The 24542-nt window shown below is 39.9% G+C and overlaps 1 protein-coding gene across 4 annotated transcripts in view; it reads right to left on the reverse strand.

Moving 5' to 3' along the window:
* Positions 1-24542, reverse strand: part of LOC117304758 — a 36751-nt gene that overhangs the window by 7625 nt on the left and 4584 nt on the right. For all 4 annotated transcript variants that reach the window (XM_033789363.1, XM_033789362.1, XM_033789365.1 and 1 more), the window contains one exon: positions 1040-1342. In XM_033789363.1, the coding sequence (XP_033645254.1) occupies positions 1040-1342 (303 nt within the window). The remainder of the gene's footprint in view (positions 1-1039; positions 1343-24542) is intronic.

The following is a 24542-nucleotide window of genomic DNA, read 5'->3' on the forward strand; positions in this document are numbered from 1 at the left end:
TTGGACATATTGGTTTACTTGTACAGTAAATATACTTTGCTATTTCGGTAATATTGAACATTGGCTATTTACATAGGTTTGCACAGTGAACGTCTACTCTGCTATTTCGATATTGGACATATTGATTTACTTGTACAGTAAATATACTTTGCTTTTTCGGTAATATTGAACATTGGCTATTTACATAGTGAACGTCTACTCTGCTATTTCGATATTGGACATATTGATTTACTTGTACAGTAAATATACTTTGCTATTTCGGTAATATTGAACATTGGCTATTTACATGTGCATAGGTTTGTACAGTGAATGTGTACTTTTCTATTTCGAGTTTGGACACTTAACATTAATATGTACTTTGTACAGTGAATATTATACACATAATGAATGTTTATGAGTGCAATGGTGCGAATATGTTCATGAGTTGAAAGATGGAATGTTCTATTCAACGAGGCGGAGCCGAGTTGAATGGAACATTCCAGCTTTCAACGAATGAACATTTTCGCACCATTGCACGAATGAAAAACATTCATTATTTGTTTTATATAACATCCAAGTAGATCTTTGTCATTTTGATTGAAAGATACAACTTTCAAAACAAACAAAGCGCAGGCCTACAATTTTTAATTGTAGAAGCCGAATGCTAGTAATTTTACTAATATGCCTTGCAGTAACACTGCTGCGTTACGACACGCGCACGCAGTGATGTTTTTACTCAGCTTTTTCGTTCCATCCGAAAAGTACCATTGCACGCTGGCAGCGTGCAATGGTACTTTTCGGATGGAACGAAAAAGCACGGTGAGTGACTCAGCGTGTATTGGTACTTTTATTTGCTATCACGTGACAGACAATCCTCCAATCAAATGGCAAGGATCTGCTTGGGTGTTATATAAACGTTGCTATTTCCATATTGAACGTTGGACATTTACACAGGTTGGTATAAGGAATATGTACTTTTCTAATTCGATATTGGACAAATTTTGACATTATAGGTTTGTATGTGAATATACAATGTCCAATGTCAAACTAACTAACATACCTGACTGATTCCCATAAGTGTGATCCACAAAATGCCTCCCTGGTTGCATCTTTGGCGGCAGATCAAGAAAGATGTTCCCGTTATCCGCGTCCCATTCATCCACGGGATCAAGTACCTGAATTAGACCCATGGGACCCGGCCTCGATTCGGCCCGAATGCTGCCTCTCTTTCTCCGGAGATGGCGTAGTCTTCGCTGGTGGTTGATGGGCGCTAAGCCTCGATGGACCTCCCAGTCAAAATCATCACTTGGGTCTTGCTCGATCTTGCAGTCCTCATTCGACTCAAAGGTGCAGTGATATACAACTGTTAGGAAAACAAAACATTACACCAATTAACAACTCATTGGAAGCTTTTACGTCAACACTTAATAATTCTTTACCTTTTTTCATTGCTTCCTAATAGATTTTAGCCTTGCTATGGGCAAACTTGCAAAACAAAAATAATAGTAATAGTAAACTAATCGCACCCAAAGCAAAAAATTATCTGTTTTCCCCTTAAAATTTAAATGCCCCTCCTTCCAGGAAATGCTGATAAACAATAATTGGCCTTAGACCAAGTTAAGTACGCTTAAGTACATTACCTAAAGGTCGTTTCCTATTCCGCAAATAACAAAACAAAATTATTGAAGTCTCTTTAAAAACTGTTAAAAGTAACGTTAAGAATGTATTTAGAGTACGTAACCTAAATAAAGAAAGATTAAGTGCATACTTAATCAGGTTTTGGGAACATGGGAATCCTGTGATCATCCCTTACTCTTGTTTAAAACTATGAGTAACACAAGGTGCAGCATGGTTTTACTACGCAATCCCTGATCTTATTATCTAAAAGAGTCGGTATGGCCCCAACGTTTCGACTAGGCTGCTCCAAGTCGACATAACTAACTTCGTGAGAAGGTCTCCGTTATGTGGAGTAATACACCAAGTAAAAGGAAAACCAGACACTTTCAAGAATCAATTGTGCGGCTCATGAATTATACTCTTTAAACTTTTAACTCTTTAACTTTTAAAACATCTTTCAAACCATACTCCTTTCACAGCAAAGGAGTGATTTTAAGCCTCAAACTCCCAAATCTAAAGTCAATGTACCCCTTTAAGATGCGCTAAAGGCCAAACACTTCCGTGAAACTCTGATACAATTTGCAAAACATCCACGGTACCTGTGCTATATTTAACCCATAAAAAAATGGATGTCCCCTTTCCACGTTGTCAACATTGACAACAGTCATGATTTACTGCATGGGGATACGCAGTTATATCTTTATTAACCAGCAACACATGTCCGATTTATCTGTTTAATTCACACAGATTCACTGGCACCATATTGTAATTAAAAAACTACGCAGTGCTAATCCGCTTTGTCGTTCTGCAAGGCTATAGTATGGAGGGGTGTTTGATCCACGGTAAGATTTCTTTCTTTCGCTTCACAGCCAGAGTTTTTACCAACTGAGCTCCGAGTTGTTCCCAACCGAGGTTGGATATCTATGGAAAGCCACGAATGCAAAACAAAGCAAACGGCCGAAGCTCAACAATGCCACACAACTATTTAAAAACAGAGTAGTTTTTTTGTGTGAAACAAAGCAACCAATCATGGGAGATATTTTATTTTATTGGCCATTCATGCCAACCAGCGCGGTTTGTTTATCCATGACGTGGTGTTGACCTACATTCAAAAACTCAACCATTACGATCTGGCGCAACTTCATTCCCACGGGTGATTGGTCTCTCGTGTTTTTTTTTACCCCGGTAGACCAAACTGTTACTGACACGTGTAATAAAGATATTGGTATCAAAGTCCTGAGTATTACTGGCAAAGCAATGGGCTTCTGTATCTTTGGGCTCCAGTGTTGTTTTAGAACCATGTATCAAGCTAAGGCCATCCCTATAGTACGTTATCTTCGGAAAAGAAATGTTTTCTGTAAGGTCAAATTGATGACAGTATGTTACTCTTAAATGTTAAACTTACCATATCTAGTCACATTTCCAAAGCCCTAGGCCTGGAGTGAATAGAAATTAAGCAAATGCTCTTAGTGTATGTCTCTGCCTTGAGTTGGGAAATTAAACTTTGGCTTGACATGTTTTCACGAGGAAACATTAATTTAAAGAATGACGGTAAAAGGAGATCAATTTTGTATTTCTAAGATTGATGTACGGGGTTAGAAGGTGCTAGCTAAGGGGGGCTCCCCTCAGCCCGGAGGCTCCCCCTAGCCTCTGGGGCTCCCCCTTGCGCAGGGTCCCATGGGGAAAAGGAGACCAAAGTGCCAGGAAACCCCCGTCTTCGGTGATAAAACACAAACACGTCTTGCTAAGTGCTATCGGCAGGTCTCACCGCTTATTATATTTTAACAGGGCTTTTGAGAATTTACTCTCAGAGATAAAAATAATTTATAATTGGAAACATTCCGTACTCTGGTATAAAAATAGAACTGGATATACGGATGTTTTAGACTTCATGGAAGTTGAACGTACATGTAAGGGGTAAAGTTATTATTGATGTAGCTTGCATAATTATGTTTTACTATAAATATAATATAATGTAATCCACAATTTTCTGTCATTGACCCATCGAGCTTAAAGGTATTATGATACAAAAAAGTCGCACATAGTGTTCATGTTTCGTGTGATCGACCACATACATGTACATGACTTAATGTGGATTCTGAGGAACGTTACTGTCAGATTCATTTCTCAGATTGTGTATTCTAATTACTAAATATTCTTCCAGCATGAACTGAATAATACGCTCTGACTTTCCGGAGTTAAAGTTAGTTGTTTTATGTTTAATTCTATATACACTGTAGTTCCATTGAACATTTCCAAAAACCCAAAGAAGACTTTCCCTTTAAACCATATACTTAGACCATAGAGCAAGGAACAGAAGGAGTTACAACTAGTCGAACTTCGAAGGTACCATGTGCGTTACCGCGGTCAGTTTTACAACCAGCGCTAATGACTTTGCTCTATGTTTAAACACAGTGAATACAGTGCTAAATAGTCATGCCTAATTTCAATGTTATGTTTATGGTTTGAAATTATTGCTTTACCGTATGTGTGTCTTAGCGCACACATCAACGAAGCACGCAGCCCCAGCAGTCCTGGTTGAAGTTCTACCTGGCACACGCACGCACACCCTTCACGCACACCCTTCACACACACCCTTCACGCACACGCTCACAGACGCCATGTTGGTAGGGCAGATTTGAACGGTGATGTCATTTTCAGTACGGTCTAGTGGTGTTCGCTGTTGATATTTCAATCTCTTTGACCCTCTTATTAACTTGGTTATCACAAACCACATCATCCTTATGTCGACCCCGTACTAATTATGTCCTAGTGATTAGACAAGTCACAAACCTGGTCATGTCTATTAACTGATATGAGTTGAAGTCATAAGCAATTTCCTCTCGCTGCGAAAACACGTTGCAGGTTTTGGCAAGTCCCCAGCCACAAACTTTAAAAGGTGATTACAGTTCCAGGATTTCAGTTACGATCGGGCGTAGTGGTCTCTGTCCTCGCTTTCTTAACTATTATCTCTAAGATCCTGGTTTGAAACCTGCCATGAGCGCTATGGATTGGGTTTTCAGTCCCTAAATGATTGCGTGTGTTTCCCCTAAATAGTTCTAAAACTAAAAAAACTACTTCTCTCCATCACTTTTTTTTGCTACGTTTATATGTGATTAACTTTGATTTTCTTCGTTGTTTTTTCGTTCATTATTCTCTAACAACTTTGATGACCAATTGAGTCCAAATTTTCACAGATTTGTAAAGCATATATATTTGGGGTACATCAAGTGAGAATACCAGCCTTTGACAGTTACCAAAGGTGTCCCGTGCCTTTAAACAGAACTGAATCCATCTCAGGAATCATACTTATTTTGCTTAAACAAGGGACACGCAAAACGGGGATCTTAACTAAAAAGGTGGGCGTCCCTATAGAAATGCTTCCTGCGTGGATTCCCTCGATACATCAGAAAATGAAAAAAAATGATGGGGTCAAAATTTTCTTTGCTGCCAAGGGTTTATGATAAAAAGTATGGTTCCCTTACCATTTCCACTATTATGGCTATGTGATCACAGCCACCATATTGACTGCACGTTGCTATCGTAAGTGTGCAATCAGTGATGACAGAGTCAGCCCCGCAGGGGGGTAGGTTGGATACACGACCTTCCTGGGAAGAGTAACTTCTTGGGTTACAACTACTTGGGTAACATCTTGATTCTGGATTGTCATGGGCAAGCGTGTGGATTCGGGTCCCAGAAGATAACACTTGTGGATTCTGGTACCAGAAGATAGCACTTTTGCCATTGAGCAAGGTGCTTTTTGCCATTGAGCATGGGGGTGGGGGGGGGGGGTCGATTTGGTACAAGACCTCGCTCGGAAGGGGCAGCTACGTACTTGGGTTAGACCAGGGGTTTAAACCCTCTTGATTCTGTGGTATTGTGGGGATTCAGGTACCCCCTATGTTCACTTTACTTTCACTTTACTTTCTCTGGCATTGTCTGTTCATAAATTATGGCTCTAGACACCTGTAATGCTAGACAAACTCAACTCATTTGATATTCAGCCATCTGGTTTCTACACCTTAGTCAATTTCTGGTCCTCCTCTATTTATTTCCGAATCCACTTTTAAGGGAGTTCGGATGAAGGTTTTTGGATGTAAAAAAGTCTGTAATAGCATCCTATACAAGCAGCATTGGAGGATTGGATATGGTTCCTGCCCCTCCCCAGGCATCCCTGTGTGGAAAGCTAAGATTACCGCAGGATGCAGACTAAAAGAAAATTTCAAAATGTTTTAAGGCTGGAAGTGAGGTGGGATTAAAGGTCTTAAACTAAATGTTAACAAATTTAAGTTAGTTGATTTCAGCTGATAAGAGATATTATGGAAGAGTGATCCCTCAACATCTAAAGAAAGTATTTCAGCGGCTACATTATGTCCTCCACTATTTTTAGCCAGCCTACTGGCCACGGAAATTTGCAATTCGCCAAATTCATCCAAAACGAGCGAAACAAATCTTAAGTCAGGTAACAAAGGCAAAGTTTTTAAGAAATAAATAAATATATAAATATATACATGTGCATGTACAAAAGTAACAAAACGACAGGAGCCATTTTGTTTTGGTCCTATAGGTTCAAAAAATTGATTCCCAAACACAAAAGGTACTAGTAAATTGATGAATTATCTTTCTTACCCCATTATTTGACCTCGGCTCAATTTCAAACAAAAATTGATGGCTCGTTTTTATGTTCGCCATTTACTTCAAGTTCGTCATAATTAGTTTCGATTTTTGCAAACAGGCAACGGTGATTACAGGAGGTTTTCAAATGATATCCTAACTCGATTTTGACAAACATCCTCTAATGTTCTCTAAATGACTGGCACTGGTATGAACTTAATACTTAGCTTGACCCTAGCTTGATCTTCATTGACTTATTATAGGCCTACTATGACTAGGAATCCTGTGTGTTTTACCTGCTTTGTGTGTTTGAGGAAAATACAGTCACTAAACGACGCTGGTTGGGTGTGTGTGTTTCTTTTTGTTTTGAAAGTTTAAAAAGTGGACAGTCTCTCTGGGGAGTGAATCAACTTGTCTGAATGAACTGTCTAAGGAGACGGAAACCAGACGTCTCAGTCTATTTTTGTCCCAACCCAACCCTTCCTTTCAATCAAAACAAAATGGCTTCTCGTCATCGTACAATAAGATAGATCTGGCATGATAACCAGTTCGATTTGAATGGGGTCTGCCCAGGAAGCTGGTGTAATTGCCACGGCCTGGTGAAGGGGAAATCTTTGATAAAAACAGCCGAAGAAATAAACCCTTTCTGTTTTGTATTGTTGGAAATCCCACTGCAGATGTTATACCATCATCATCACAATGTGTTTTGGTTGTAGGCTTAATACATTCCATATGACATGGACATCTAAGGAGTTTGGCAATACGCCTTGCTGGGATAGTACTGCTCCCTGGTGCTTTATTCTATATTATGTGTACTTATTATCAATGTTTTGTTGATGTCCATCTCTGCTGAGTTTTTAAACTGTTCAATATAAAACATCTCTTATGACACTAACAGTCAATGGCGGTTTCAGGGTCAATATACATGTAGCAGTCTATAGCGGTCAGTGGTGGTCTACAGCGGTCTATAACCTGATAACAGTCTTACCAAGTTTGTCTAAACCGGTCCTAAACGGTCTATACCGGATAACTACAGTCTTTACCGGTCTATACCGGTCTACACCGGTCTACAACAGTGTACACATGGTCAGTACAAGTTTACAAGGGTCCAGTTTCTAGTATATAATTTGAGCACTGGACTTTGGCCATTTGCCAAATGATCACCTCACTAAGTGTTAAAGGCAGGATTGGCTGGAGATATATTTGGCTGGAGATGTATATCAGCTATTGTTGGGTGTTCAGAAAGGGACTTTTTAGTTTTGTTTTAAAAGCAAATTAACCTTAAAGGATTTATGTTTGGTATTGACTCTGAAAATAAATGGCAACAAACTTGCTTGGCCGAATCCCAATTTTCAAGCACTGGACATTTGCCAATATTAATGATCATCTCAATGATAAGTGTATCTTCTGATTAAGCAAGTTAACCTGAAAGGGTCTGTACTGCTTGATAACTCTGAACAAAAATGGCAAAACGTGAATAAGACACCAGTTCCTGGTTCACTATTGCCACACTTCCACACAGTAATTTTGCATGCTAAAGGAGTGACTGGTCCACTACTCCTTTAATAACCGAATCTTGTTGTTCCGATAAACAGTCAGTAGTGTTGTGTCATTCTTAAACCAATTTGTTTGGTTTCGCAAGATGTCTAGGTTTTTGTAATTCCTTCCACAAGTACCACTTAGTTTATTAGAATGGACCAAGACGTACAATTGGATTGTCTACAAATTGGTTGGTGATTTAATTTACCCAAAGAGTCCTTGGTTTGGCTGGTACATCGGGGTACACCCATAATTCTGTCTGTTTTGGGATTATCAGACGATGACTGATGGTGGCAAAGATTGTGCAAAGACTGAGTGACTTGTCGCCATATTTGAGAAACTTTCACATGGGAAGTTTGTTCATTCGAGTCATTGAGTCCCTCAATAGACTACTGTGTGGACGGAGGTGGGACTGCAAGACAAACATGAAGAAAAGTGTAAAGTCTAATAAAACTAAAAACTCCTGCTTAAGGTGGGTTTCGAAATGGAGTTCACAGAGGAGGTAAAACAAAGAAAGGCAAGGAAAGAACCACTGATCATACGTGAATCTTGGCTTGAAAGGGCGTACAACCAAAAAGTATCCCTTGTAAAGTCTAATAAAACTAAAAACTCCTGCTTAAGGTGGGTTTCGAAATGGAGTTCACAGAGGAGGTAAAACAAAGAAAGGCAAGGAAAGAAACCACTGAGTGATCATACGTGAATCTTGGCTTGAAAGGGCGTACAACCAAAAAGTATCCCTTGTTTCCATACAAATCCTTGTTCTACTGTTGAGTAGAGCTTTCAGATCTAAACTCTGTCTCTACGAAAAGGTTACAGTGGTGCTTTACCGCAAACCTCCCTAGAGTGAAAATTGCATAGAATTATACTCAAGTTTATTAACTGTGGGTTTACTACAAACTGTGAGTCATAACCTTCTATCACTTCTCTATGAATCATATCAAATTTGCCAAATAATTCTTTTGAAAAGAACAAAAATATGATTGAGGGAATCGTAAGGATTATTTTCAAGAACCAGTACTGCTTGTGGTTTTCCTTTATAAAGGATCAAAGCGAACTATCTTAATAAAGTTAATTTTGAATATTTGTTTGTCAAGCTTGATCAAGTTTGTGATGAAAACGGCTGGTTTCGTTATGAAGTTGTTGTTGAATATATGGGAAAGGGTAAGTCAGCCCCCAGGTGCAACGCCACAGGAAAACACTGAGGGAGTCAACGAGAGCATTACAAGCTTGATGCCCCATCTGGGACAGAAGTTCAAGGACACAAGTGCCACGATCGGGACTTGAACGATCGGGACTTGACTTGCCACCACGGGATCGGCTCCAGATTCGGCTCAGGCTAGCTTGGCCCCGCGGTTGATTTGACTTTATGCGTGTGCTTTGGGTATGCGCCCAGGGCTTCAGACGAGAGGACGGAGCCTGATGAAGCCGAATGCAAAGCTGAAGTGGATTCGAAAAGGGCTTATATGTTGATCAGAGACATCAGAGCTTGAGTCCGTTGCTCTTAAACCATTTGATAAATTCTTATTAGATGAACAAACATGCTTACTAACGTCTTGAATCAAGACTATTCAAAACTCAGTACAGATTTGCAAACATGATCCTTTATCTGCTGCAAATCATTGCTCATCCTTGTTAGATTGCGAAGATAACGTGTAAGACGATCAACAAGTCTGTAATTACAACCAAGAAGCCTACGCCCTAATACTTGTTTGATTGTAATAAATGTTCAAGAAGATTGAAAAGTGCAGGGGGTTCATAGACTATGGAAGTAGTAACTTAAGTAATAAGGCTTCATGTCAGCTATACGTCACATCAATTACAAGAAGCCATTTTGAACAAATCGTCAGCACTTACTCAGTCAAACCATGCAGCAATGTCACAACCAGGACCTAACTCCTTGTTAAATAAAACGGTGTGCCTGGGTAACCTGTTGGTTTGGTTTTACTTAAAACTGTGACATCGTCTGACAGTGTCGCGTCACTGAGTGAACAATTGTTACTGGGTCATAGAGTGTCATCAGTGAAGGAAGCCTTACCCCTTCACTGAGAACCACGGTGCGAGAGCGACGGCCGGCAGCCGCGAGGAGAAGGAGTTGGTCGTTCTCCCCGCGAGGATTAATGGCTGCAGGCGTCAGAACGGGTAAAACCTTTGTGGACTACACATAAGGTCATAGATTAGGTTTTGTCAGTGTGGTGCTGATGTTACAGGGAAAATTAGCAAGACAATAAAAGTCACAGGTGACTTTTACAGGTCTGTGAAATTTTGAATACAGCTGAACAAACTGTCATGATATATATATATTTTTTTCGAAAGATGTAGACAAATTTAGCAACTGCATCTCTGACACTTAGCATTTGCGAACGGACACCAACCTTGAGAAATCTGAGAAACGATTCATGCATGAAAACGTTTCTCAGATTAAAGTTTGTCAACTGGATGAAACATAATCCAAACCATACTACGAAGGACTCCTTTTTCAAAAGAGTTTCTCAACAGTAGGTCTTCTTACCATGTAGGTTTTTAAAGTCAGCCATTTTTTTCCAATCTATGAAAATTGAACCTACAATTGATGTATCTTTACGAAATCCGAGTACAAAATGGTCCACTGGGTCAAGATAACAGAAGTTGTGATTTAAAACCCCTTTTGACCAGCGTCTGAAGGCCGGGCCTGACTATGTCTGGCCCCGGGACCCGAAATACGGGTACTTTTTCACACGGGAGATTTAAGAATACATGTGATGTCCCAACTTCTACACAAAATAACAAATTTTCTTCATCTTCACAAGTTCTTTATACATATGCAAACAAAAAGTGAACTTATTTTCTTCCGCTGTGCCTCGCACCCGAGTACAATTTCAAATAAATCTATGTGACTAATAACACTTTGAAACAACTTCAAAATAATCCCATATGCCAACATGGGCTCACCCTGCTACAGTTTAAGACACCCCCCCAATCTCATCGACCCAAACTGTTATTTTTGATCTTGGAACTTGTGGATATTTTGATGTGGCAGCGGAAGACAGTATCGGCTCCCCCGGAGTCTCGAGGGGTTAATTGAGAGACAGATCGCGGCGGTAATACGGCTTGGATTCTTCCTGTTTTGCTGCTTGTTCTTAAAGAACTACATCCTACCCCCTCGGACTAATCAGTCAGACATCCTTTCCGTGTTATGCCCACATTATATCAAAGCGATCGTTCATACTCCCATCAATTGGCCTTCAGAAAACCTTGATAAAAATACACAAACAGAAATATCCTCACTGCCCCACATTAAGAAAACATCAGCAGAGATTCATTTGATGGATTACAAGAAAACGAGTGTCAGTACTTCTAGCTTTGTCATACCCTGATTGAATTGTATTGCAATTGGAGCAATATTCATCAGAACCTTGGGTGGGAATTGAACCCATGACCTCTGCAATAGTGCGGGTGTCTCAGCTCTCTTGTAGTCTGAGACCCCTATACCTAAAAGTGGGATAACCTTGTACCCAAGATCTAAATGTGAACCTACCATATGACATGTCATGTCCCCAAGACCCATGGCCTAACCATGTAGCTCAACGAAGCCTGGACCTAAAGGGTTGGTCCAACCATGTACCCGCCACCCGGGTATAACTCAGGACCAATATGTAGGCAACACCTTGTACATGTAGCCCAGTCGTTAATTTAGCCTCAACTACCCAAGAAGTGTAACCCAGACCTAAATGTACCATTATCTTAAAAACCTTGATCCAGATAATACTGAGATATATTTCCTGCTCTCTGGTTCAGTACCAAGATTTTTGTTTATACTTACCCGATTGAAATAATCACAAAATCCCTGACAAAACTTAAACCATTACCCGGTGCTATCTCGAGAGCGCACCTCTTGATGTTGTGCAAAGTCCTCACCGACCGTAGTTTCACTTCTAGAAGACCCACTTCATGAGTTCTTTTTAAAAGCACGTAATTAGTTTAGGTATTTTCCATGAGATCTGTAGTCAACTTAGACCTTGACATTTGAGTGAGACTGCCAAGAGTAAGATAAGCAAAGGTGTCCCCATGCCTCAGGATAGGACTATTTCCTCCAGGTTCTTACAAGTCATTCCCGCTACAAGGGCGAGACGTGCCTCGCTGTAGACTAGGTTCAAGTCCCTTTCTCGTGCGAGGTCCCTAACAGCACAGATACGTAAGACCAGTGCGCCCTCACCGTCTGACGATGGCACGGGATTGAGACTTGAGTCAAGTCTAGCCTCGCTGTTGCAGAAACCCCTCGTCCTGTTGAGCACCAATTCAGTGGAAAAACAATACAGTGGGCGTTCCTATCTCGGGTCATGTCTGTAATACTCTAATTGAGGCTCAGTCACAGATGGCTGCAAGGGGCGCCAAAACTTGGGGGAGTTAAAGGTATACTTATCCATCCCATTCTATCCCAAAAGGTCCCAGGACAACCGCCAAGTCTTTCCCTTCACCCTAAGCTCCCAACAAACAAAAAGTCCTAAACATTTTTACCCATATCGAAGTTGCAAGAGAATAGTGCAAGGAAAAACAACCTTTTCATTTAAGTTTGTTTGCTTTCACGTGCTTAATAAAAGACCTCGGGCCATGAAGTCTTTTAATATTTGAGTGAAAAATTACCTCTTTCTCAAAAACTATGTCACTTTAGAGGAAGCTGTTTCTCACGATGTCAACAGTTCTCCATAAGCCTTTTTGAGATGGCGGACACAATGCTACAACAACACTATAAGGTTTGGGGAAATTTGTGTGTATACACCCAAACCAAACGGCACACTCCTATCAAGTCCGCCATACCTCAAAAAGGCTTATTGCCATTACCAAGAAAATGTTTATGCTGAACATTGTTTTAAGTATAACTAATAGTGTCCATTGTGCCTTTAAACATGCAAACTGTTTCTGGCAAGAGTCTGGAAGGGTTACAAACTGTCCCCACATTGCCAAGTCATGCTTCATAACCACGTGTGAACATTATTACACTTTACCAGTAAATGGGGCTACGATCCCCGGGACCTTTCCTCGACTACCAACCCCAATTCCCTCCCCTGATCTCACCATCACATGAATTTCGAGATCTTCCACCCATCCAGCCTCGTCCGTTACACTCGTTCACAATCATTTCCTGAAGAATCTCAGTCAACAATTCCTTGACAAGACATCTGTCATCTGACCGGCCGATGCCCTTATATAAAGCTCCCCTGGGAACTGTCCGTTAACCGGGCATGATATCATCACCAACTAGCTATGGGTGCTGAGTGACTAGATGTAGATACCCGCTCTGCGCCCCGGTTAACGGTTCAACTTACCAACAAAAGAAAGGACTGAACTTACAAACCATAATACAAAACACAGTCAGTTGACGAAGTGACCCGATCTGCTACGGAGCCTTCCGGAGCTAAATATTACCCAACATCATAACAATATGATGACAAAGGCAGTGTGGTTACACTCGTAAAACTTTAACCCCAGGTGAAACAAGCTTGAGCGGAAATTGCCGAGGCTAATTACTCATTACAGATATTTCTTCCCATAACCGTGAACAGGACAGTTGTTGTTACCATGAAAACCTATTTTTGTTTTCATCATACAGAGTTTTTGCTTATTAGGTTGAGTTAACCTGGATTCTCAAAGAAGTTAAAAAGCTTTTAAAAAGCTTCAATGAAATGTTGTTCATTAATTTTCAGTTTAGACAGGTCAAACAATGGATCTTTAGTACTAATGGCATCACAGTTTGATAACCATTGTGTTTTTGTACTACTGTCGGAAATTATACAGCAAGTAAGCAATGCAGTAAACAAACCATGACGTCACCAATACAATGGTCTTTTGCAAGGTTTAACAACAATACATCACGTACATAAGATTGTTCTAGTCCTGAAACTAATATTTGAGAAAGAGTTTACCCAAAGTTTTCATTGATTCGCCATAAGACCAGTGAGCTTGTCATTTCTCTAGACTACCATTTTGTTTTTTCATTGGCCCATGTTTCACGTAAAATCTTTTCTAGCTAACCAGCCGGATCAATTGGAGTGAATTTTGGCTGGTCCACTGATGTTTTAACTGGCATTTGGCCAGCATTAGAGAGAACCATGGCTAGGATCGAAATGTCAGGCGATTAACAATTTATGTTTGCATAATAAAGGTCCCTTTGGCCGACACGTTCTTTGCGACAGCTAATTCTATTTACTCTTGAAACTAATGGCTCAAATTAAAACTCTTGGCAGGCTTTGGGAGGGGCGAAGATTAGAATTAACATTTTGAAGTTAAAAAGCTCAGGTAATTGGACACATTTAACCGTTCGTAAACACAGCAACCATTGCTCATGAGTCATTATCCAGGGTAGTGGAAAAAGAACGCACTAAAAAAATAAAAACAAGTTTTCACTTTACTGCAGATATCTTGCACTCATGTGTATGTTCATTGCTACGATAAAAATGGGATTATTAATCATATTTGTGTACACACTCTAAAACGTTCGGGTCAGATTAAGCCGGATCTGGGTCCCACGGGGAGAGGCCTATTTCATGATCCGTGACCCCGGAATCTGTGTCAAAATTACGCAGAATCCGAGTGAAGTGGTATTAAAACAAACAGGAACTTAGCTACATATACATTACCGTACCAGTAGACTGGTACAGTGTTTACCCGCAGGAAAAGACAGGTACTCAAAGAGAAATCAAAGAGTTTATGAGGAACTCAAGCCTGTATGCTTCGTTTTTGAAAGGAAAAGGACAAGGCATGTTCTTCTTGATAAAGGGCACTCTCGTTGCCTCCGTGAAATATCAGGCCTGGGAACTAGCTGTTAAAAGTCCAAATGAGGGGCATTTTATCAGAGTTAATGCCGTTTTTGTGGTTGAAAAAACTCGACTTTGCTCTCCTTCAAAAGTTTAAAGCACATTATTGAATGCCAGCTATATGTAGCAGAGGGAATAAATTGCAACCAACTCCACAATGAATCATTGCCACCCGACATGGTATCATCGTGACCCATGTTATCATTCCAGTCCCTGTGGGTTTTAGGGTTGACTTCCAGGCTTGGAGAGGGGAACTCGGCTGCCTGTCAACAATGAAACCTCATTATTGTGGTCTGAGATAAGGGTCGCTGCAAGGTTGGATCCTATGGGAGGATCCCGTCAGGGCAGTAGTATCTATACATTCCAAATAGGTCGATCTGGGTTCGAATCCCATCTTCGCAAACAGAGTGTCGGGAGCGACCGAGATCTGGGGTCCACAGGGGGCCGGATGGGTATCATATGTTTCGAATTGAGGTCAAACTGATTAACACACTGGTTTCACGAGATGTGGTTGACTCACATTTCTTGAGACATGAAAACCATGCAGTCTTGTTTTTTCAGCCCGCAGTTTTATAATTCAAAATGTCTACCTGTCCTGGATATACGGGGTCGACAACCAAGTTAGTATCTGAGAACGAAAGAGGTCCACACATTTGTAATAGGGACTTGAAATACTTTTTGGCCTAAAAACACATTCACACAGTTGTTTTACGAATACTTGTTTTGGCAAGTACACAGACTATGCCCACAGTAGTCCACCGAGTGAATGGAACATGGAGCTGGGAGCTTTAAAATGGGAGTGACGTTGCATAGGACGTCATTGACCACCATCTTTGATGAAAAACAATGGAAAAGTGCACGCGCCATGCACGTGTACAAGCTGCGCACAACTCTCAGCCAATTATAATCTTTCACACGTGCAAGTTTCATCAAAGATGTCGGCCAATGCAAGCGATTATATTGGGTCATTCGCACAATGGAGCAATGTACATGTGTGGTGTGGGTATGTTACATCCCGAATGGGCTCATCCCTAAGTGGACTTGGCATGATTACAACTTGCTCATTTTCAACAATCTCCATGTCCTTGTTTTAATGTGGGGCTCACTAGCTCGCTGCAGGTACTTGAGGAGGGGTCCATTTGTCAAATACAAAAAACAGTATCCGAGTCACACCTCACTCGTAATGTTTTAGCAGCAGTAACCTTAGGGCTTTCTGTGACAGTGTTTAACAACCATATCTCCCAAGACACCGGGGATATGGGGCCACTAGTGGTCAGCCAAGGCAACGTTCCGCTAATATGGCCATGGGCAGGGAATTAAGACTAAAGACGCCAATAATTAGTTCCAACATAAGGCTGAGTAAGGCCAAATTTTGTTGTAATATTGTAAAACATTATCTAAAATCATGGAGTTAGAGGGAGAGGCAAAAGCTCAGCTATACAGTCGCCAGGGACATCACGGTGCTTCTGACTAATCTCCCCACAGTTTTCATGAGGTATAGACAAGAGTGGGTAAATCTCATCATGATTCTTACCTTGGTCTATTAGAGAGAGAAGGGGGGTGGGGCAAGGGTCCATGTTTGCCAGGTCTAAGACTCTAAGAGTTTAGTAAAAGGCATTGGACACCAAGGTTGTAGCTACCACGGTCGGAGCCGGTCGGCTATGACCGGCCCGAGCTTTCGCCGACCGGGATCCAACAAAAAATATCGAACTCCGACCGGCATAAATTTATGTAAAATTGTTTAAAATGTCATTGAAATAATTGAAAAATAAAGACAGCAATTATGATAAACTCCTAATTAGATGTGTATTTTATTTCTGTAAAAACAATCAAAACAATTTTCTATCCAAAACCGCGATCTTCTCCGTGATTGTTGCTTAAAAATAAGCCGCTAGAATGCTGCGAGTTTATGGAGTACTAAAAAAGCACGCACATTCGCCGGCGTGCGTGTAGTATACATGATGCACAAAACCACATGGTAATACTCACACGGTCGCCCACTGGTTCATGTAGCATCCATGCACAGCACATTACACACTCAGCCAGTCCGAAGTCCATTTTAACCTAGATATCGCACGCTGTGATTGGCCATTGATGGCTGTTGATAAATCCATATTCATATATTCTTGGCTAGCCTTTTTCACAATACACCCTCACAAACGGAGTAAAGAATTGGCAACCGTTGTGCATCACGCCTGCAGACTGTGCACAATGTACAGCCTTGGAGGAATGCTAATAACATGGACAACTTCTGCCAACAGAGGGCGTTGCTGGCCAAAGTTCATTGAATTATTTCTCAATGTGTGTTGTTGACCGGTCGTTGGTTCAAGAAGATTTTGTTGCAAACGGAGATCAGAACATGTTCAAAAACAAACAATTCTCAAACCACAAGTTCATTCAAATGGTTGTAGATAATTTAGGACATAAATTAAGAGATAAAGTCGTCCATTTTTAGGGACTTCACTTTCGTGTTTTTTTTTCTTTTTTTTTCTTTAGTTTAATTTGTTTTTATCATACTGTACATGCAGCAGGCTAGTGAAAAAGAATTTTGGTTGGCTCGCACGGCGGGCGATTGAAAAAAAAAGTTAGTCTGATGGGCGGACAAGGTCGGTGGAGTTGTCCAAGTTGCATGCAATTTTTATTTAGAATTTTCAGAGTGAGTGTAGGGTTGATGATTTTCCTGTCTATTAGTATTAATACTTGTGCAAAAAAAAATATATATATAAAAAATGAAATGACAAGAATCAAATTTTGCGTTTATTGAATGCACTTCGTTCAGAGATTGTCAATGAATATAACTTAGTGAAACGTGGCTTTTCTATTTTACAAAATTTACTCCTTTTTGAAATGGAATAGTCTAGATTTTGCGGCTGTGTTTCTGAACTTGTCTCTCCACTCTGCATTGCCTGCTGATGAATGTATGCAACTGCAAGCCTTTCAATTGATAAATTCAACACTCAAAAATTCTGCCTAGTAGTCTACCTACCCTATTTTGAGATGGGATTTAAATAGTAAACAGAATATATTTTATTTATAAATTTTACCCTGACATTTTACTTTAAAACTTAATAATTATTATTTTCTATGGCTCCCTGGGCATGTTTTTTCCTCTGGCAATGACTATGTCAAGGCACAAATGGGCAAGACATAGAGCCTGGGGAATCCGTCAAAGCTTAAACAAAACCTAAAACCCTTCAGCTTCCAAAGACGCTGCCCCTGTTGATCCCACCGGGTTGTGAGGCGCTACGCTGCCCCCATACACCCACCCTCTCGACCAAGCTCTCGACAAAATTAGCCGGCATCCAATTTGCCCTAGCTACAACCTTGTTGGACACTATTGGTAATTGTCAAAAACTAGTCTTCACAGTTGGTGTATCTCAACATATGCATAAAATAACAAACCTGTGAAAATTTGAGCTCAATCGGCCGTTGAAGTTGTGGGATGTTAATGAAAGAAAAAACACCCTTGTCGCACCATGGTCACACGAAGTTGTGTGCTTTCAGATGCTTGATTTTGAGACCTCAAATTCTAAACCTGAGGTCTCAAAATCAAATTCGTGAAAAATGTCTTCTTTCGCGAAAACTACTCCACTTCAGAGGGAGCCATTTCTCACAATGTTTTATACAATAGTGTCCTTTAAGGGAGTTGAGCAAAGAGGGGTTTACGATTAGGAGGCTAAACACCTGTGTGTGTGTGTTACTGTTGGGGAAGGGGTATCCTTGAACTTGAAACAACCTTTTGCAACAGTGAAAACATAACCTAAACCTTAAACCTTCAGTCATACATCTTGCAACAGGTGATCTAACCATTGTCCATGATCTAACACAATGACAAAGCAGTGCATTGTCATGCATCACCCACACAGTAAGCCCTACATTGTAATCACAACACATTGTCACGGTCATCACGCATTAAAAGGCATTAATGCCACTCAGTGACAATGCAGTTTTGTATTGTTTTGTCTGGCACAGTTAATAACCGAACAAGCATCTTGTAGTGTTTTGTAATGAGCAAGACGTTCATAATCAAAACCTTAAGCCTTCTAAGTCGTACATTTTGTAACAGGTGATCTAGCACAATTGACAGTGCATTGTCCATAATGACAACAAGAACACATTGTCACCGCCATCATGCATTACATGTCATTCATAAATACCTCAGACAGTTTTGCTATTCCTATTGGTGGAGAGCGCGTCACGTGGGTGTGTATAAACCTTTGTTTATGACCAGTAAAAAGTGTTCAAACATGGGCGTGACACGCCAGCTTGCACCTGTTCTTATAAGACAGTTTCTTCATTCCTATTGGTCGAGAGCAACGGCTGAAACAGTTGTGCCACATCACGCGATACGCGCGTCGCGCACAGCATTCCCTTATAAGGAGTTGTTCACACGATCGGGCCAAGGGCCTTACCATTTCATAGCTGGAGGGGTGTTGTGTTGAAAGAAGTCATTGAACAATTATAATTTACGCATTTATTTTACTTTTTGACCAAAAAGTGTTGATGTTTTTGACCGAAAAGGTATTTATGAATGGGAATCAAAGAGTGTTGAATCGGTTTTCACCACACATTGATTCCCTTATTAATGCCTCCTATTGACCGTGCAGTTTTGTATTGTTTTGTCTGGTACAGTTAATGACCAAGCAAGTGTATTGTAGTGTTTTGTAATGAGCAACACGCTCATTGTTCATAGCCTTTGGGAAGTTGACACACAAATAAATGTTAACTGACTGTGTCTGGGCAACAACAGGTTGCTACAACGAAGAGAACAACTGTCTTTTGTTTCTATTATAAGTTGACTTCAGCCAATCTACTACAAGTACATGTGTCATGGTTTAAGAAGTCTTTGCGTACTAAAGGGAAGGCACATGTTTGGTAATTACTCAAAACAAATTTTAACTTAAAAACTGACTTGGTAACGAGCATTTGAGAGCTGTTGGGGGACAAAACAATGTGGGAAACGACTCCCCCTGAAGTAACATAGTTTTTGAGAAAGAGGTAATTTCTCACTCAAATATTAAAAGACTTCTAGCTAGAAGTCTTTTATTCCCATCTGAAAGCACACAAATTGGTCCAACAAGGGTGTTTTTTCTTTCATCATTTTCTAGCAACTTCAATGACCAATTATAATAATAATAACTTTCCATTTATTTAGCGCCTAATAACTCACACTTAATTCTCTAAGCGCTTTACATTAGTGCCCTGGTCATAGGGCCAATAACATCCCTTTTTAATGTTTCTCAGCTCCCTTGGGAGTATACAACCTGGGCAACAGTTTATATCGCTCCAAAGGCTTTTTCATTCACAATATCAACCTCTACCCTCGCAGGTACCCATTTATACCCCTGGGTGAAGAGAAGCAATTATAGTAAAGTATCTTGCTCAAGGACACAAGTGTCACGACCGGGATTCGAACCCACACTCCGGTGAAAACGCACCGGAACTTGAATTCGATGCTCTTAACCACTCGGCTATGACACTCGTAGTGAGCCAATTGAGACCAAATGTTCACAGGCTTGTTATTTTATGCTTTTTTTTATATGATGGGATACACCAAGTGAGAACACTGGTCTATGACAATAACAAAACGTGTACAGTGCCTTTAAAACCAGGATACTTTGTCGCTCAGTTGGAGCTCGTCTAAGAATAGCATACAAGGGTGTACTAAAGCCTACAGTTTCTTGTGTGTAAGTGTGACAGACAGAACTTCTTGGCAGACTTCTTTAAGATCAGACAAAAACAAGACTATACATGTAGGTCACAGGATTATTATTCATGAAGGGCTTGCAATAACACTTCCGGGCATCTTGGTGTGTAATCCACTTCGACAGCAACAACAAGAATCTCTGGGTATCGAGAAGATTTAGCGACCACAATCCATATCCCGATTCGGGTAGATATGGGATTTGTTAGTGAATTATATGGGATTTATTAGGATTAAGTGGGAACAATACATAAAAAGATACATAATCGTGATCTATCAAGGAGTGATATCATCTCATGGGATCAAATCATACATCAGAACTGGTTCAGTGGTGAACACTTTGAGTGTCGCAATTTGACGGGCGTTGTTAAGCAGGAACTCATGTTCTTCCTTCAAGGGTTTTTTTAAGACAGTGAATCAGCGGCATGTGACGGCACGTTTTGAAAATGTACAGGAAGAAAAACTAAGCCTACAACTGAAAGAATTGTGCCTAAATACCACCTTGCATTGGGATGTTTTGGAGTACTACATGTACATCTAAGTAAAGTATCATCTGTGGTAACCTGATTAGACTAGCCAAAGCCACTCATAAGTTAGCCTGAACGTCTGACGTCATTCTTCGAGGCTCGTGAATAACGCCAGAGACCGACCAAAAACCGGCGTGTGGTTTGATCTTTGACCTCTCATAGAGATACATTTTGTATATGTACACACAAATTCTACACCAACATACAAAAAAAGTACCAAGCAATTGTACCGTATCCACCATGCATGTACTGTAGTATACTACCACACATGTGGACACACACGTGCGGACACCGAAAGTAAGCTTTCCATATCAGTGTTTTGATTGGCCAACCAAGGTGAGTCAGACCAATCAAAACAAACCCAGCTACTTTATCCTTGCGGATAAAGACAGAGGCCCAGTCTATTCATACATTGTAAGTAAGACTGCAACAGTCCCTCTTTAGAAAAAACTCACAGGACCAACCAACCAGATTTGACAAGCCACAGTCACACACACAGGCCTGATTCAAAATATCCACAACCACTTACAAGGAAATGAATTTAAAAAAGAAGAAGAAAGTATTAGCAAATCAACTCTTCATATACATGTCTGTGCAATACTTTCCTATTGCTCTTTATGTATTCTTCTGATTACAATACTTGATTAATGTATACCTGAACTTCAATGTCCTTACTTCACATTTTCACACCAAGTTTTTGAGCGAACTAAGCTGGTTCAACAAACTGCCAATCAAACACAAAACAACATACGTAAGCCACTTTGGCTATGACCCGGAAGATCTTTAAACACTTTTAAACCGCATGTCACCAAGGATTGCTGGTGAATAAAACTACACACGCTGCCATGAATTTATTCCACGAACAGGCACCATGTCCAGGCAAGGAAATTCCCCCAGGTTTAGAGAGGGGCTTACGGTTGGCTACAGTCACCCATCCTGTTCATCTCTTGTTACACGGACTCGCCTTAGTGGAGTTTGTTTGTTTGTCTGTTAGTTTGTTTATATGATCTTCCCATCAAGGGAACTTGTCAAACTCTTACAATGGGACTTTTTGGTTTCTCATCCTTGGTTTCATTTTTCACACCTCAGAGATTTACGAACTAAACAAAATGCTTCTGAAGGTACACTACTCAGTTTTTATTTCCCCAGGTTTAGAGAGGGGCTTACTGTGCAAAATGTAGGCTACAGTCACCAATCCTGTTTAACTCTTGTTACACAGACTTTGCTTGTTTGCTTGTTTGTTTGTTTGTTGTGTTTGTTTATATGATCTTCCCATCGAGCGAACTTGGCAAACTCCCACAAGGGGACATTTAATTTTTTTTTTAACTTGGGGATTTATTATAGCCTAAACTAGACAAAATGTTTCTGAAGGCCCACCACTCAGTTGTTGTCTCCAAAGACCTTAGCAGGTGGCTGATTTATCTTTCAATGCCAACATTGTAATTCAGTTTGGAGTGAATCACTGTTTCTAATCAACACCTAATTTGACTCACATCAAAACAAGAAGGAAAACTCATCCAGCATGTCCAGGGTATCAAGAAAGATTAGGATTATTTCAGCGGTTTTTAACAACTTTGTTTTTAGATAGACAAGATTTGCCAGGGTATCAAGAAAGATTAGGATTATTTCAGCGGTTTTTAACAACTTTGTTTTTAGATAGACAAGATTTCAGTTGGGCATAACTTTTGCTCGTCACAAAGTATTTATAGTAAATCATGCCAAATGATACCAATGAGGTACAACAAACAATATTTGATTTGTAATTGGTATGGTGCCTAATCACTCTAGGAGTAAAAAATAACCAAACATGGGATGAGAGAAAAATCAAATGTAACTCGATGGGATTTGAACCCAAGATCCCTGACAATAAGTTGTATTTTGAGTTTATTTCGCAAGTGCATGTACTTCCAGGCGTTATTGGGTGACATTTATTCAAGAAAACAAAACTGAAAAGTGATTTTAACATCAGTTGAAGACGTCGACAAAAACACAACCTGCCAAGTGAAGGCATTTCCCCTAGTTTCTTGTTAGCAGTTGTGAAAAACTTCATTCACAAGTGCTTGGAAATTGTCCAAATCTTGAGGCGAATAAGGAAATGAATTCAGGTCGAACATAATGGTGTTGGACGCGTCTACTTTTTATTCAATGAGCCGTGCACAAAGCCATGACATGGAGAGTCGGTGTTAGAAACGCTCAAACGGTTCTAAACAAGTATTTTCTCACTAGGTACGGCATTGAACTAATTTCTAAGTTACAAACTTGGATTTTCCATCAGGAAATTATGTAGCACCGGGTTTGAAGAGATAGTTTAATAATGTTAGTGATAGGATTTAAAACCTGGTTTAAAAACTTATTGTAGGAACGCTGTTTAAAGTCCAGTGAAAAGCTGATTTTAAAAGCATCACACTAGAAAACTTTCAAGACGTATTTCCGTAGGGACAATTCTGAAAAAGTATTTCCATAAAGCTCCTAAGAAAACTGCAACTGAGTTGGTAGGCATAATTCAAGAAATTAGCACATCCCGTGTGATGATGAAGTTAAAGTTCCCCTTTCCTTAATGTAAAACAAGCGTGAATAATGACATTCACAGTGTCTGTAAATGTTTCCGCAATAAGAACACCATCCATCAATGTGTACAGCGAACCTCATTTAAAACGGAACACATGGGGCTTTACACAAGAGGGAAGTGTAGCATCCACAAAAGTAAGGTGCTTACTGAAGACTGGTCTATATTTAGGGGTTGGTACATTAATCTAAGGGATGTTGGACAAGGCTTATCTCAAGTCAAACATAATAACTACAGAACTTTGAAACTATTAGCACAGGTTTTAATTTTATGCTTTTCCAATGGATGGGTGGGGCAGAGAACAAGATACGAAAGAGGGGATGATGTTGACAGTATTTTTGTTTTCGTCATGTTCATAACTCGTTGGTTGAGGAGCTTGAAAACAGGTAAGTAGACAATGATGTTTTGATTGATCGACTTGGGGTATGCCTTTAGTTTTATTGATTAATGAATGGTTGTCTGTTATTATTTCATACAGTAGGCCTACTTATCAAAACAAAGGGTGTCATCAATAAACATTTGCAACTGAAGTTGCACTTTGTTATTATGTTGTTGATGCATTGTTTATTTTAAAAACACTGTTAACTAAGTGACCGAAAAAAGGAATCGTTCAAACATTAGTTGTCAGTCATAAAAGAAATGTTAGTGTCAATCAACTTTTTTGATAACACATTCAACTCGTTGGTTGAGGAGCTTGAAAACAGGTAAGTAGACAATGATGTTTTGATTGATCGACTTGGGGTATGCCTTTAGTTTTATTGATTAATGAATGGTTGTCTGTTATTATTTTATACAGTAGGCCTACTTATCAAAACAAAGGGTGTCATCAATAAACATTTGCAACTGAAGTTGCACTTTGTTATTATGTTGTTGATGCATTGTTTATTTTAAAAACACTGTTAACTAAGTGACCGAAAAAAGGAATCGTTCAAACATTAGTTGTCAGTCATAAAAGAAATGTTAGTGTCAATCAACTTTTTTGATAACACATTCAATGACAGATTATTTTGGGGAGTGCTATCGTAAAAGTTAACCGTCGACTTAGATAAAAGTAAACAGTCGATCATCATTCTACGATTTCCTCTATGTGCCAACTGAATTAATTTTACTTGTTAGTGTCGATCAATATGTTATGAAAATCTTTAATTGTATACTCTATTAGCTTGCAGAGCTATATCATTGAAATAGTTTGATCATGCATGGCC

The sequence above is a fragment of the Asterias rubens genome, chromosome 21 (genome assembly GCF_902459465.1).
Source record: "Asterias rubens chromosome 21, eAstRub1.3, whole genome shotgun sequence".
NCBI lineage: Eukaryota > Metazoa > Echinodermata > Asteroidea > Forcipulatida > Asteriidae > Asterias > Asterias rubens.